At 32.6% G+C, this 15,551-nt stretch overlaps 2 protein-coding genes across 4 annotated transcripts in view; one reads left to right on the top strand and one right to left on the bottom strand.

Moving 5' to 3' along the window:
- The window catches only part of LOC111048987 (mucin-5AC), a 170,342-nt gene that overhangs the window by 62,394 nt on the left and 92,397 nt on the right, over positions 1-15,551 (bottom strand). The window lies entirely within an intron of this gene.
- Positions 5,235-6,006, top strand: LOC120354814. Its single transcript, XM_039442640.1, has 3 exons — positions 5,235-5,332; positions 5,462-5,748; positions 5,865-6,006. The coding sequence occupies exons 1-3, from the start codon at positions 5,241-5,243 to the stop codon at positions 5,981-5,983; spliced, it is 498 nt and encodes a 165-aa protein (XP_039298574.1). The 5' UTR covers positions 5,235-5,240; the 3' UTR covers positions 5,984-6,006.

Genomic DNA, 15,551 nt, shown 5'->3' with positions numbered 1-15,551 from the left:
TCAGCTTTTAAGTCGGATACACGCTGTAGTCACCTCACATCATTGATCATTGATAGTGATGTAGGATAAATTTTCTGATCTCCTTTCAAAGTAATAATAACTTATTAATGATCTTACATTCTGTAACTGTAAAATGAGATTTTTTTTCCAACTTATTGCCTTACATTTCTGAATAATTCAATACAACTGATAACCAATCCTGTGTAATTGCGGCTGAGTTTAGTCGTACTAGAATTGAATAAAATACTATGATATAACTTCATTCAAGTGAAGTTACAAATAGTCATAAGATTTCTATTTACATTTATTGGCATCACTATAAAATTTTGTAGAAATATGAATTTTCCTCTACATTACAATAATTAAGTATCAATTAAGAAGAATATGAAAATTAAACTAGATAGTATAGGCTAAAAGTCAGTAATGTTTAGCTGAAAACGTTAGGTTGAAGTAAACTCATAATCAGCAACAAAACTTGACAAATCCTACTATTTTTCAACATTATTTACACTTCCAAATGTGTAACATTACCACCTATACCCGGTATAGTCATCATGCTTCCATCAACATCTTAAAGCTGACAAGCCAAGTAGTGTTTGATAAATGGTTTTGAATTTACATGGAGAAACGTAGGCAGATGAACAGGTAGACAAGTGGATGGAAAGTCAAGCAGATTAAATTGTATTCAAGTTCTGTACATGAAATTGAACTCTCTCTTCGATGTAGGTTATAGATTCAACTTTATTAACTCGATTTCATGACTTTCAATTCGGGTTCCACTTAGAAATAGGCTTGCTGTGTTGTAACTATGTGTTCCAAAACAATATTTTGATATCAGTTCTTCCTATTTCAGTTTGAGAGTGATCTTTAAGTGAATGTAGGCTGAAAATAGATCAATTCCGAACATTTATATTATTTCAAATTAAATAAGTGGCAGATTTGTGCGAAAGCCTTCTCTGCTTCTCATTGTTATTGCATTTTTATGAAGCCTACAATTCAAATAAATGGATAACCATTTTATCCACTTCATAGCCAATATAATATGTGGTACTCTCATTTTAATTACATCAGCGTTTCAGTGTGACTTTTTGGTAATATATCATCAGAGACAACTGATACAAGTACATACAACTGATACGGTATATTTTCTCTATGCTATCATGTACTGGATCCTAAAATAGCGTTCATTATTGACACCTTTGGAAAGATACACAAAGAAAATTTTTCAATTATTCTTCATTAATCTCATTAACAAAAAGAATCGATTACTCGTTTCGAAACATACATCATGAGTAGAGAAGACACATGGTACATTTGTATCATATATATCACAATATCCTCTTGGCAAATATTCTATTTTTCGGGAACGGAATAAATAAAAAAGAATGATGATTGATGAATCGGATGTTAGAACATGAGCTGACAGATTCAGATAAGGTTTTGCCGAGGACATGTTCAAAGAACGCAAAGGCTATAACGCATTTGTCATTCGTCAGACCATGTTTTCATCATGACATGTTATCATATTTCCAGCTGTGAATAGAGATTCGAGTTTCATGAAACCATTCACTCTAATCACCAATATTTCTGGAATACTCAATGGTAAATACCTGGAATCAGCAAGTACTTTGGGTTGGGAGTGCATTTTTGCCAAGAGGGGGTTCTTTGGTGAGATGATATGATATCGATATTTTTAAGCAATAAGATCATTTGGTTGTCATTCACACGATCAGGAAAGAAAAATATAATTTTCAAGTGTAAGGTGATGTTGGTTCTCATGAAACTTGGTTCAGAGTGATTCAAAGAGTGCGTTGGAAATAGGATCCTGTTCTTTATAAAAGACATTCAATTATTGTAAAATAGAAGAAATATCACGTTAATTCCAATTACTGGAAAGGAGAGAAATATTCTGCATTTCCTCAACAGAGTTTGGTGGACAGTCATCGTCGAATGTATGTCGTGACAAACAATGTAATTTCCAATTAACTAATATTCCCACATATTTCTGGTGTTTGCAAAATCCAATCGAGAAATTACTGTATGTCATTATAGAAACACATTACTGTGCTTGAAGCAGACCTTGGAAGAGTATAGCGTTTAAAAAATATCACACAAACGCCGTTTTATGTCTAAAGCGGAAACGTTTTTAAGAGAGATTTTCTGTTTTTCTGGTAAGCGAGCTTGCGTTTGTATTAGATCTGAACTGTAAGATATCTTAAGAATAAAAGAAAAACTCATTTCTCCAAAACATGGTGAACATTTGACTATTCATAAAAAATTAAGAGAAGAACAGTTTTGAGAAGCCTGTTTTCTTCCAATCACAATAGTTATACGATTTGTGCTTGTATTAATTGATAAATATTTATATTAATACATTTCCAATGATTCAATTGTGTGATTTAAGGTTTCACAATAATATCATTATTTTCTACGCCTGGTTTATTTGGATGTTCATGAATGGTGGTGTTTGTTCATTAGAAAATATTATGCATAAAAATAAATTGATTGTTAAAAATAAATATTATTTAGCATTGAACGCAAGTGAGAAATATACAAAGATCATACCGCAGGTGTCTCAAGTGAAATGGACTCCACAGTCGTGGGAATTGGGTAAATCTAATAACATCACCTGAGCATAAAAGGTATGAAGCAGCCAGTCCGTTAATTAATTATGATGGTAAATTAATTGAGACGTGGGTTGGCCCACGGCTCAGTGATAACACATCTAGTGAGATTGTTGTTGTTGGAGTTCTGGAGTGGGAGAATTAGATTTCCATGCTGGAGAGAGAGAGAGAGAGAGGGAAGAAGCCTGAATAATTCGTGTGGCATTGATGGAGTGGTTTCGAATCAAACGAATTATCATGCAATTGAATCAGTTTATGGAGAATGATTATTATACAGTAATTATGGAGTATAATTCTAAAAAAAACTTGAACAGCGGTTTCCGGTGTCTGAAAAACCGCATTTCCAATAATTTAAGGGTTTATAACTGACTACCCCATAATCCCAAACTACTGAACACTCTCACAGTAAATAGCATAGAATAACCAATCTCTTGTTATAGCTGTCTAGTAGAGCATTATCTCAGCTATATAATTATAGCTATAGCATTATCATCAGGTTACCTTCATTCCTCATAAAAATTTGGAATTCCGACTCCAAAATCATTCAAGCTGCTCAAGTGAAGTATTCATATATGATTTACTGTGAACTGGGAAATATACATTTTTCACATTCAACTGCTCAAAATTGATCCATCAATGGATAGCTAAACTCTTTCATAGATACATTTTTGAATACATTTTTTGAACATACTTCTTCCAAGTTTACTAGTGTCTAAATGTTTTCAAATCAGGCTGAACCTGGTTCTACAATGAGAGACAAATGATACAAGATTTGATTTATCTCCACTCTATATTTTTCTATACTACTCCATAGTTTAGGTATTTCAAAGAGAACAAGATGAATTTTCTAAAACTACTTGATCACATGAGACATTTTAATAATAATAGAATATAGAACTTCGCATGCTAATAAAAGAATTGAGGCGTACCATTTCAAATCAACTTATACAAAAAGACCACATCTCAGCGTTAATGTATGACTGAGAAAAAAATTAAAATTGATCGAATTGAAAGTGGACAGTTCTATTGCGAAAGTACAATTTGTGAGAGCACCAGTAAGAGCCCATTATTGCTTTCATAATACAAATTAGAAAATCAAAATCAATCAGTTGATCGAAAAGTGTACATTAAGAGTATGATTATTATAAATAGTTTTATTAATCGCCTCTTGAATTAACCGAGTTTACTCCAAAACTAAGAATAAATGCAAGTCAACTGAGCAGTTGCTACCACAAACCTTACTTATAACTAATGGTAGGGCTAGATAAAACAGTGGAAATAATAGGAAAACAGAGTTGCCGATTTTTTTCTACTGCATTCTGTATCATCCCGGTATATCCTGATACAATGTTGATATCTTCACTCTATGGAACAACGTTGCCATTTTCCTGAGGCTGAGTCAGACATACACGACTTGTATTTCAGAAGAAGTTTAGCAAGATCCATTGGAAAATTTGCTTTTGGATACCAATTCAGTTTGAAATCAGGAGTTAGAGAAATCAGATACAGTATGAAAACACACTAGAGAGTAAGCCAAAATTGGCTTTTCTTTTGTAATACTATAATATAATATCAATCATAGCTAACTGTTTACAACATTGGCTTTCATATTCAACAAACATCTTATCCACTACATATTGAAGGAAAATTCCAGAAACTTCCGAAGAGATGATGGATGATATTCCGAATTTCAAAAATAAATTCGTCAATATTCCGAAAAGCTGAATACCGTGTATTACAAAATATTCATCTGTAAGTTCAGGCCTACCGAGCTCAAATTTTCTCAGCAATTGTTAGCCTGCAACATGTGAGACCTTAGTCGTAAGAATCGAGCCGAAACAGATCGTGGACTCCGAATGACATTGATACTTTCACAAGGCTATTCCTATATTCTTATCCTTCTTTATTCTACTTCAAACCTTTTACACACTAATGTTGAAGCTCAAATTTAAAAAGAACATATTTCAATACCAAAATTATTGAAGTGGTGAGATCTCAACTAGAGAATGACCTTGATACCAGTATCAAGGTCGTATCTTTATGATTCTACTTTTATCTTATTATTTAGGCTGTTGTTCATATAAACTGTTCCTAGCTGTTCAGATTTGTTTTATTTTATCGAAAAATTGCATTATAAATTAAATTCTTAAATGATTAGTTTTCTTATCAAGCTTCATGTTAGGCTGCAGGCAATATCATGTCTTAGTTACATGATCGCACAGCAGTGATTCTGTGATCAGTATATTGATATGATGTATGTTCTTCAGTGCTATTCAACAAAGATCAACAACCAAAAAAAAGGTAGGCCTACTAGTGAACTGAATTTTAAATAAACTTGAAACCATTGCATATAAGAAAGAAACTTCATATAATTAAAGTAATATTAAATACAATTTATAACGTTCCAAAAATACCCAGCACTACACAACAAAATGGAGGAGGTGTCGAGCTCAAGCCTATGCTTCCCATTGGTCGACTAGTCCGAACCACCCATCGCTTCCATTGGTCGACGAGAGCCAATCAGAAGCGAGCATGGATCTCTATAAAAGGCTGTATCTAAGCCGGAACGATCATTCTCACATTGATTGTGGTTGAGTAAAGAGGTATAAATTTAATATGGATGCTTTATTCAGATCGATGTTTGTAGATTTCGATAGTTTTGATATTTTGGGAGAACTTCCTAATGAAATAGGCTCAATGATATTAAGGTAATTATCGATTATATTCTTCGAAATAAACCTATAATTGTTTTTTCTCCATTTGATTTCTTATATTTTCATTCAGTTATTTTTCCTGTGACAACATTTTAATATGTTTTTTTTTTTTTAATTTTGCAGGTATCTTGATGGCGAAAGTCTTTTAAAGGCAGCTAACGTTAGCAAGCGATGGAATAGCTTGTGCAGGGGAGACAAGAAACTGAGACAAAGAGGACGCCAACAACTCCGAATGATGAAGAAAAGGAAGAAGGAGCAGATTTATGGAATACTGAAAAGATCTTCGTATGTTCCCGTTGAAGAAGTTGCAGCATTCAAGTCTGTCACTTCCCGAAATAGCAACTCCAATGTTCAGATGAATCATAAAGTTATTGAATATGGAGCACTGACTTCTACACTAGCAATAAATGGTGAGTAATTGAACATTTTGATTTATCCTATTTATTGAAAAACCTATCTTTACTAATATCTTGATTTTTGAATGTTCACAACATGCTAATGATATATTATTTATTTCTTCTTCCAGAAAATATCTTGCAGAAGTTGAAAGTCAACTTTGGTGTGGAGTCAACAGGTAGTGCAAAGCTTCAAAAGCCTAAGAAATCACTCTCAACTCAACAGAAACGAAGATTACTGCGACATTGAAATGATGTCAAAGCTAAATTTATTTTGTATAGTAAATGTAAATAATAATAGAATACTATTGTGAATGGTGATATATCAAATATATTTTATTCATTATAATTACATGGTATTTATCTATTTCAAAAAACCTTTAGAACATTTCTTAATTTTTAATTAATGCTATATTGCCTAAGAGCCTGTGTTAGGGATGGGGATCGGGCTATAATGACGAATTCAATCATATTTTATTGTAGTTATACCAATACAGTTTCCATCCCAAAAATCTTGGTTCCACTAGCCAATATAATAATAAAGATACTTGTAGTATCCTAATTGATGGAGAATTCTAGAATCTTCCCTTGAGGGTTATATTCATATCTACAATGCATAAATATAATCTATCAATCAACCAGAGCTGAGATACTCTCTTGGATTACAATAAAACTTATCAATAATCAGCAGTATATTCAGGCGTAATGAAATCAAACTTGAGAATCATTCACATATCATACCTCAAACAACGGCGAGTGACATTGACGCTAGTCTCAAGGTCACATCATTATGCTTTTTATTGAACGCTTCGATCTCAATTTAAATAAATTTTCCAAAACTCGATTATGAGTATACTAATCAACATATATTGGAACCCCTCTACTAGACTGTCCATCTGTATGTAGGGGGAAGTTCCATGTTATTAATTGAGCTGAATCTGCTTTCAGAAGTGGATATTGAAGAATATAATATTACAGTGTGGATCTATTATATTAATAGATTGATTAATAAATCAACTAAAACTATACTTAATTGTAGACTGCAGAAGCTGAGATCCAAGAAATTCATCATATAGGTGTCATCATAGAATCAAGAATCATATATTGATGGTTCAATGATAAAATTCATGTAAATTCTGTCCATAGGATTTTATTTTTGCTTGAATTTGATAAGATCGAACAGAAAGACTAAAATTATTATTTGCGAATTCAAATTTAGGCCAAGTTCATATAGTTATAGAATTCCAATCACAGATCTAAATGATTAAGAGCTACGCCTACAGAAATAAATAAATCATTAAGGTATTCAAGCATTGATGATTCCAATATATCGTCATAACTATTCAGTTGTCAACCAAGCCATAAATGTTTTAAATTTATCTACAAGTTTCATGTCTTCTATAGCCTATTCCAATGTAGACCTACTGCACTTTATAAGTACCATATTAAAATAAAAGAAATCATCTCAACGAAATTCAAGAGTTTCTGTATTATTTAACGAGAAGCATATAAAAGTTGAACTTTGAAACGAGTCAGTAACCGCTTCAACATTGACATTTACCATTACAGTTCAATGGCAAGGTCACCGCTACCTTTCTTCTTCCAACGTAACGGTATTAATTTGAGTCATTCACTTTACAAGTCCACATGATTGATCGAATTAATGAAGTAGGTGTGCACATCCAATAAATAGGGAATCTCATGTGTTGACACACATTACACTACATAAAAATTCAACATAAATGTTCTTTACAAACAAAACATTTGAAATAAACGCATCTGTGTCCACCATGTAACATTTTTATATTAGTTGAAACAATCATATAAGTGTTTTTAATTTATGTATTTTTAGAATATTGTGGCGTTTCCAACTTTGTAGTATGTATAAAATTAAAGGATTAGAATCTATTCTATTCTATCATGTAGTAAAAGTGTTCATTTTCCAGGTCAGAATGAAACGGTTTTCAACTTTGTACAATTCAATTGAACGCCCAAAAATACTCCACTATTATTATCACAGTTTGGAAAACAAGTTACTATTCCAAATACCAGAGATTGGTCAAAATCTCTCAACTAGAAATAGAAATTTCTCTATTGACATAAGACATTTAACAACATGTATTGTCAATTGTCAATTATACAAATAAAACAATAATAATTATTATACAATAAATAGAGGAGTTAATTCAATAAATTGAATTTATAACATTCATTCGAAAACCTGTGAATATAATCACTATGATTCAATTCCACCAATAGAATCTTTTTTTTGTGTAGTTGAGAAGTTGATATTGTGGTAATTATTCATATTGAATGAAAAAGACTAAAAAATTGTAAAAAAACCACTGATTTATTGATAATTAGAAAGACCGGTTTTGGTTATTACACCATTGTCAATCTCTGATAAAGTTTATCAAAGATTGACAATGGTGTAATAACCGAAACCGGTCTTTCTAATTATCAAAAATCAGTGGTTTTTTGACAATTTCTTAGTCTTTTTCATTCAATACCAATAGAATCATCCAAACTCACAGTACAATGAGTATGTAGTTTTTATTATTTCATCTGACATGGATCATGAGTGAATTTACTCATCATTATGAATTTGACTGAACATTTAGTAACAAAACCAATAGAGAATGATTTTCATAATCGGCCTACCACCTACAACAAAAATACTGTGATACTGTACTGTATGTATCAGAATATTATTGATGTGATGTGTGTTCTTCAGTGCTATTCAACAAAGATCAACAACCAAAAAAAAGTAGGCCTACTAGTAAACTGAATTTTAAATAAACTTGGAACCATTAAATATAAAAAAAATCATAATATGAATTATATTATAATGGAAGTAATATAAAATACAATTTATAACGTTTCAAAAATACCCAGCAGTAATACTGAACAAAATGGAGGAGGAGCCGAACTAAAGCCTACGCTTCCCATTGGTCAACTAGTCCAAACCACCCATCGCTTTCCATTGGTTGATGAGAGCCAATCAGAAGCGAGCATGAAGCTCTATAATATTCTGTATCTGAGTCGGAACGATCATTCTCACATTGATTGTGGTTGAGTGAAGAGGTAGAATAAATTTAGTATGGATGCTTTATTCAGACCGATGTTTGTAGATTTTGATAGTTTTGATATTTTGGGAGAACTTCCTAATGAAATAGGCTCAATGATATTAAGGTAATTATCGATTATATTCTTCGAAATAAACCTATAATTGTTTTTTCTCCATTTGATTTCTTATATTTTCATTCAGTTATTTTTGTTGTGACAACATTATTTTTAATATGTTTTTTTTTTAAATTTTGCAGGTATCTTGATGGCGAAAGTCTTTTAAAGGCAGCTAACGTTAGCAAGCGATGGAATAGCTTGTGCAGGGGAGACAAGAAACTGAGACAAAGAGGACGCCAACAACTCCGAATGATGAAGAAAAGGAAGAAGGAGCAGATTTATGGAACACTAAAAAGATCCTCGTATGTTCCCATTGAAGAAGTTGCAGCATTTCGGCCAATAACTTCCAGAAAAAATATAAATTCCAATATTCAGATGAACAAGAAAGTTATTAAGGATAAAGCAGAAATTTCTACACAACCAATAAATAATGGTGGGTAATTGAATACATTTTGAATTATTCAATCATTGAGAAAATCTCTCTTTTCTGATATCTTGTTTGTTTCATGTACACTACATGCTAATAATATATTATTTTTTAACTCTTCTTTCAGAAAATGCTTTGCAGAAGTTGAAAGTCAACTTTGGTGTGGAGTCAACAAGTAGTGCAAGGCTTCAAAAGCCTAAGAAATCACTCTCAACTCAACAGAAACGAAGATTACTGCGACATTGAAATTATTGTAAAAGCTAAATTTATTTTGTACATAATTGTGAATAATATGTTATTGTTAATAATGGTATATAATATCAAATATATTATTTTCTATGATATGATAGTGTGTTATTTGTTCATTTCAAACAAGTAGTTGAACTTTCCAACAATACGTCCTTTTGTCGTGGTCTTATGTTGCTTCCTTAGTGATTTTAGAATGAGCTTACATGTTTGGGCTCTTGTGAGAAGTGATGCAATTTCCACATAGCAAATCGCTTTTGAGTAATCAGTATAATAGCTCCAATTGTGCGATACATTTTTCATCCTACAAATCTTGGCTTTACTAGCCTTGATACTAGGAAACATCTGGTAGTCTTTATTGAAAAACTTTTCTTGAGCCTTCCGTCAAGGCCTGATATTCATCTTAGGTATATCTATCAATTTGCAGGTGATAGGTTCATAACAAAACTAATAAATTGATCCTCATCAGTAAAATTTGAGGTAGCAAACACAAATAATAATTGTTTCATATATGCTGGAAGTCATTCACAAGGCACACCTCGAACGAGCGACAATGACACTAGTTTGAAGGTCATACCCTTATTCTTTGAACGAATGTTTCTATCTATATGGGTATCATTAATTGCATTCTCCCAGTATTTTTGATCATGATCAAATTCTATGATTGAACATGGAGCACAGAAATTATGATTTGAGAGTTCAGATAATATATGGGCCAAGCTCATAAGCGTTGTCAACCAAGTCGACAGCTTTTTCAATTTACTTACTAACTTATTACTTCTCTCCTTTGTCATGACCAGAAATCTGGATTGACTGTGTCGTGTCTGGAAGTGGATCTGACTTGGTCAGGTGGACCTTGTCATAGTATTGACATATACTGTACTCACTTGAAGTTGGCCTGAGTACCAAATCAGTAAACTTATCATGATTGAAATATTCAAATAAAGATCGTTTTCAATGTTTTACAACTATCCAGTTGTCAAACAGTCGACAACTTTGTTATTCACTAGCAGGAAATTTTGAAACTTCCCAGTTGAGAATATAAAAACTCTAGAAAATCTTGTTAAGATGATTTCAATACGGTACATCTAGGGCATTGAAATATGGGTAGCCCATTGTATTAAAATTATCTCACCAAGAGTTTATAATTATATTCTTTACTGAGAAGCAAGTGCATGTTTGAATATTCTAGAAATCTCAAACACTTTGTAATTTACCGTAACAGTTCAATGGCAAGGTCATCATATTTTTCTCTCTAACCTAACGGTACCGGTGTCATTAATAGAGTGACCACTTTGTTCACTTTGTGACCCCGTATAACTGACTATTCATTGTTCATAATAATAAGATGGGAGGGTATATGTGACAAATGGGGAATCTCATGTTTCGATATACATAAGGAAAATTAACATTGACTCCTGCATCATTATCATGTAAAAGTGTCCACTTTTGAGTTAAAAATTTAGGAGCAAGGTACTATTCTACAAACCAGAAATTAGTTGAAGATCTTATTATTTTTGTGAATATTATAGTAGGCTATACAATACACATCTACTACACATTAAAAAACATATTTGGGATTCACATGAGTTTAAGATACATTTTATTCTGTCAAATATGCGAGAACATAGCAGTGATACAGAATAGTATCAACGACGAAATGGAGGATTAACCAACCTCAAGCCTATGCTTTACATTGGTCGACAACTCCAAACCATCAAACGCTTTTCATTGGTCGATGAGAACCAATCAGAAGCGAGCACAGTGCTCTATGGACGGATGTTTCCGATTGAATTTCAGTTGTTTAGCCACAAAATTTTGAGTCTGGTTCAAAAATGAAACATGCCCAATTACTTGAAACTTTCTAACTTAAACTGGTTTGAAATCACAGAACATAGTCGCTGGTAGGCCTATGTCAGAGTTGAAAATATTGTAACGTTGACCTACAATGTCAAATAACGGAGATTCCTAATAGTCACAATGCATAATAGGGATACAAAAAATACAGTCCTCCTACTGACGGCTACTTGAGTAACTTATAAAGATTCAAAGTATAAGAGAATGGTAGTAGTTATTACAAACATGAATTATAGTTATATAAATCATAGTAGGTTATAGATGATAGAGTATTTAATATCAATAATTACATATTATGTAAGCAAAATGTACCAACAAAGACGTTTTCAAACAATTTCGATCAAGAAAATCTTACAATATATTTCCACAATATCCAAGTAGAAATATCGGCCACGTAAGGTCTAAAATGTACCTCATTTGTCATTTGACATGCATTATGGAATGAGTCTACATGGGAAATTGTGCGTACACGGCAAAGATTCGAGTAGGAAAGAAAACTAGTGTAAATCCATGAATTTGTCAATATTACAATCTTGTGTGGATTGAGTAAGCTAATAAGCAAATCAAGATAGATGTTGTTTACTTGATCAGGAATAGGGGCTACGTCCTCGAAAATGTATTAAAGCATCTAGAAGCCTGCACGTCAATTCTGACATGAAATTTTCCAAATAAAAATAAGAGTGAAAGTTGTCTATCGAACGATATAAATGGTTTGAATAATATTTGCGTGTTTCGGCTGTGGCGATGGGATGGGGCAGCTTAACTAATTGGACTAAAACGTTAAAACGGCAACGTTGGACTTGACACACTTTGTGATAATAATAATTGGTTCCGTCAGAGAGTTGTGAACTTTGAACTATCGAAAGATCGATGAATTGCTCCGATAGTCGACTGTTGAACCTACAAAGCCAGCTTATAATTTATCAAAGGCAGAGATAATTGATATATCACGTTCATTGATCGATTTCCGAACGATATCGGAGAGTTTTCTCTCTTGTAAAATCGCTCTGACAAATTCGAATTATGTGATCAGTGCGTGAATGCTGATTGCAAAATAATCTTCCAATCTCTTTACAAATTTGCTGTCGCGTTTGTTATTTCTAATCAATAACGATCAGAGTACAAAACTTTACAGAGAGTGCTTTGAACACTCAAATAATTATTTGCTCACCCTTTATTGGTTATTGCTGTTTCAGTTGTTTTATCAATAAACACGATTCAAGTAAACTGATATATGTAAGAATATCTAATAGCATATCTCACTCCAACATAAAACTCAACTGTCTATCAAACTGAACGAAATTTGAATCAGTCTTCAATGTATTTTATGGTCGCACATACTAAGAAATGAACATGTACCCTAAATTTTACAGCATAAAATATACTGGCCGGCAGGTTCGCTTCGCTCGCCTGCATTTTTCATTTGAGATTGCTTTCATCGAAAAAGCTGTGAAAACTCAGAAAAACGCTCGAGGACCGCTGAAAAACACTCAATTCTGAGCAAATCTTTGGCATTATAATAAAGCTCTCCCAATGCTGAATTTTCACACCTTATTGAATCCAAAACAGCTGCCTCCACTAAATCTTCTTTCATGTTTCATATAATGAGGGGCTATCCATCACATTCATATTCATGCGATGAAACACGTTACAATGATGGAAAAAACAGATGCTAGCTCAAAACTTCTTCTTTTCCTAAATTTGATTCATCAAAATTGTCCAAAGTAGGAGTTTTTCTTCATCACATCATCAATTTTAACTTCCAGATGACTCATACAAGCCTGAATTTGATCATTATCATATTTTAATATTACAACACAAGGGTTCATGGATCAATCAGAATCCAGGATTCTAGACTGGATAGAAATATTGTCGAACTATATATGTCAACTAATCGATTTACACTGAATTTTTTCAATTCCACGGTCTAGAACTTCCATTTAAACGTACCTCTCTGTTTCTAAATCATCTAGCGCTATCCATACTTTATTAACAACGTTTTTTAAAATCAACATTATTTGTATCTTTTGGGTCTTTCCATGTATAATCTATGCAATTCGAATTCCACTTTCATTTTGACTACACATTGACTGGCCAATACCATATCCCAGGAAAGAAGAGGTTTTGAAAACATGACTGTTTTTATTCCCTTCCATTTTACTAATGTACCGGTACTTTGTACCTGGATCTAAAAAAACGCTATTAAAACTAATGATATTCTCATACTTTCACAATATTAATGGGGCATTAAATGCCTTTCAGAATGAAATAAAATCAATTGTATTCTTGCCTAGCAATCGACATGCGAAACTGAATTGAGAAATTGATAAAACAACTAAAAATTAGCAATTATCATAAATTAGTGTATGTAGCGGATGCAATTTAGCTTTCAGACTCGTGAAATATTTAGAACATGAGCGTAGCGAGTTAATTAACTTATGGCCCATGATTTGAAAGCTCTCATACTAAAATAACTAGTGCATGAACGAACAACTATTTCATAACAAGCGAGTGTTATCAAACATAGAAAACAAATCAAGCAATTAAACACTGTGTAGCGTAAACACTTTCAATTTCAAAAGTCAATCATAATTATTGACTATCCACTTTATCACGTGGAACCATTGTTGTACCGTCGTTCCCTCGCATTGCGGCCTGGCCAATCGATTCTCAAAACAATCAAACCTTATTAATCGGTCAGTTTTTTAAAACACAAACCTTTTACAACTGATTAAAACAACTCTTTCAGCAATAAAAACTTCCATAATATTCACTTGTACTTACAATAAAAATTCAAAATCAGAGCATCTTTTTTATATTTATTTCTACACAGCCATGTCTCGAACTCTTTACGTAGTCATTTTCCAGTATGATAACTCTCATCTCTTTTAAACATTTTTCAGGATCACACATAGAGACACCTGTATTAGGCTAAGTAGTTTGCCTAATACAAACTTTTCAAAAACGGTTGTTTTTTTTATCGTGTGGGGGGAGGGGTAGATGAGCGATCATCACCTGGTGAAGAGAGTGAGGGGTGAAGTATTTCACGGGGTGAAAAACCGCGGGCTAAGGGGGTATCTTCAATGAAATTTTTGATCCTCTTTCGAGACAAAATTTGGCAATCCCAGCTGAACTTGTGTACCGAATTTGGATATTTTTTGTTCTTAAAAATCTGTAAAACCACAAAAATATCGCTGGAAATCGCTGAAAAGATTAGTAGAGTCAATCTCTGGCGGAATTCAGAAGCCTTATCAGTACAAAATTTATAGATATACATGAAAGTAATAATTTATTTCTGTTTATTTGCTATAATCCAGAAAGGGCAATCTATCACAAGATTTCACTGATTAATTCAGATTTTTTTCTCAAACAATATTTCGAACAAAGATATTTTCACCATCTATTCTATTATAGGCTACCTAAAAGAATTATTCGATAAAATCTCAAGTTTCAACTGATTTGATCTTAATTCATCTGATTCAATCTGAATTCAAAACAGTGGAAATAATAGGAAAACAGAGTTGCCGATTTTTTTCTACTGCATTCTGTAGTAGATAGCATCATCCCGGTATATCCTGATACAATGTTGATAAGTTCTGTAAGTTCAGGCCTACCGAGCTCAAATTTTCTCAGCAATTGTTAGCCTGCAACTTGTGAGTCCTTAGTCGTAAGAATCGAGCCGAAACAGTTCGTGGACTCCGAATGACATTGATACTTTCACAAGGCCTACCTCGTAGGAATATCCTTCAGGAACATCCTTCTTTATTCTACTTCAAACCTTTTACACACTAATGTTGAAGCTCAAATTCAAAAAGAACATATTTCAATACCAAAATTAGTGAAGCTTTTTTGCTATTATCCAGAAAGGGCAATCTATCACAAGATTTCACTGATTAATTCAGATTTTTTTCTCAAACATATTTCGAACAAAGATATTTTCACCATCTATTCTATTATAGGCTACCTAAAAGAATTATTCGATCTAATCTCAAGTTTCAACTTATTTGATCTAAATTCATCTGATTCAATGTCAAATTTCAAATTATTTCAGAGCTTTAGCCTTTGTGAAGCATTATTATTTCATACACCAGTATCAACGAGTAAC

Source organism: Nilaparvata lugens, chromosome X (genome assembly GCF_014356525.2).
Source record: "Nilaparvata lugens isolate BPH chromosome X, ASM1435652v1, whole genome shotgun sequence".
In the NCBI taxonomy this organism is placed as follows: Eukaryota; Metazoa; Arthropoda; class Insecta; order Hemiptera; family Delphacidae; genus Nilaparvata; species Nilaparvata lugens.
This window is presented reverse-complemented; position numbering and strand designations above follow the sequence as displayed.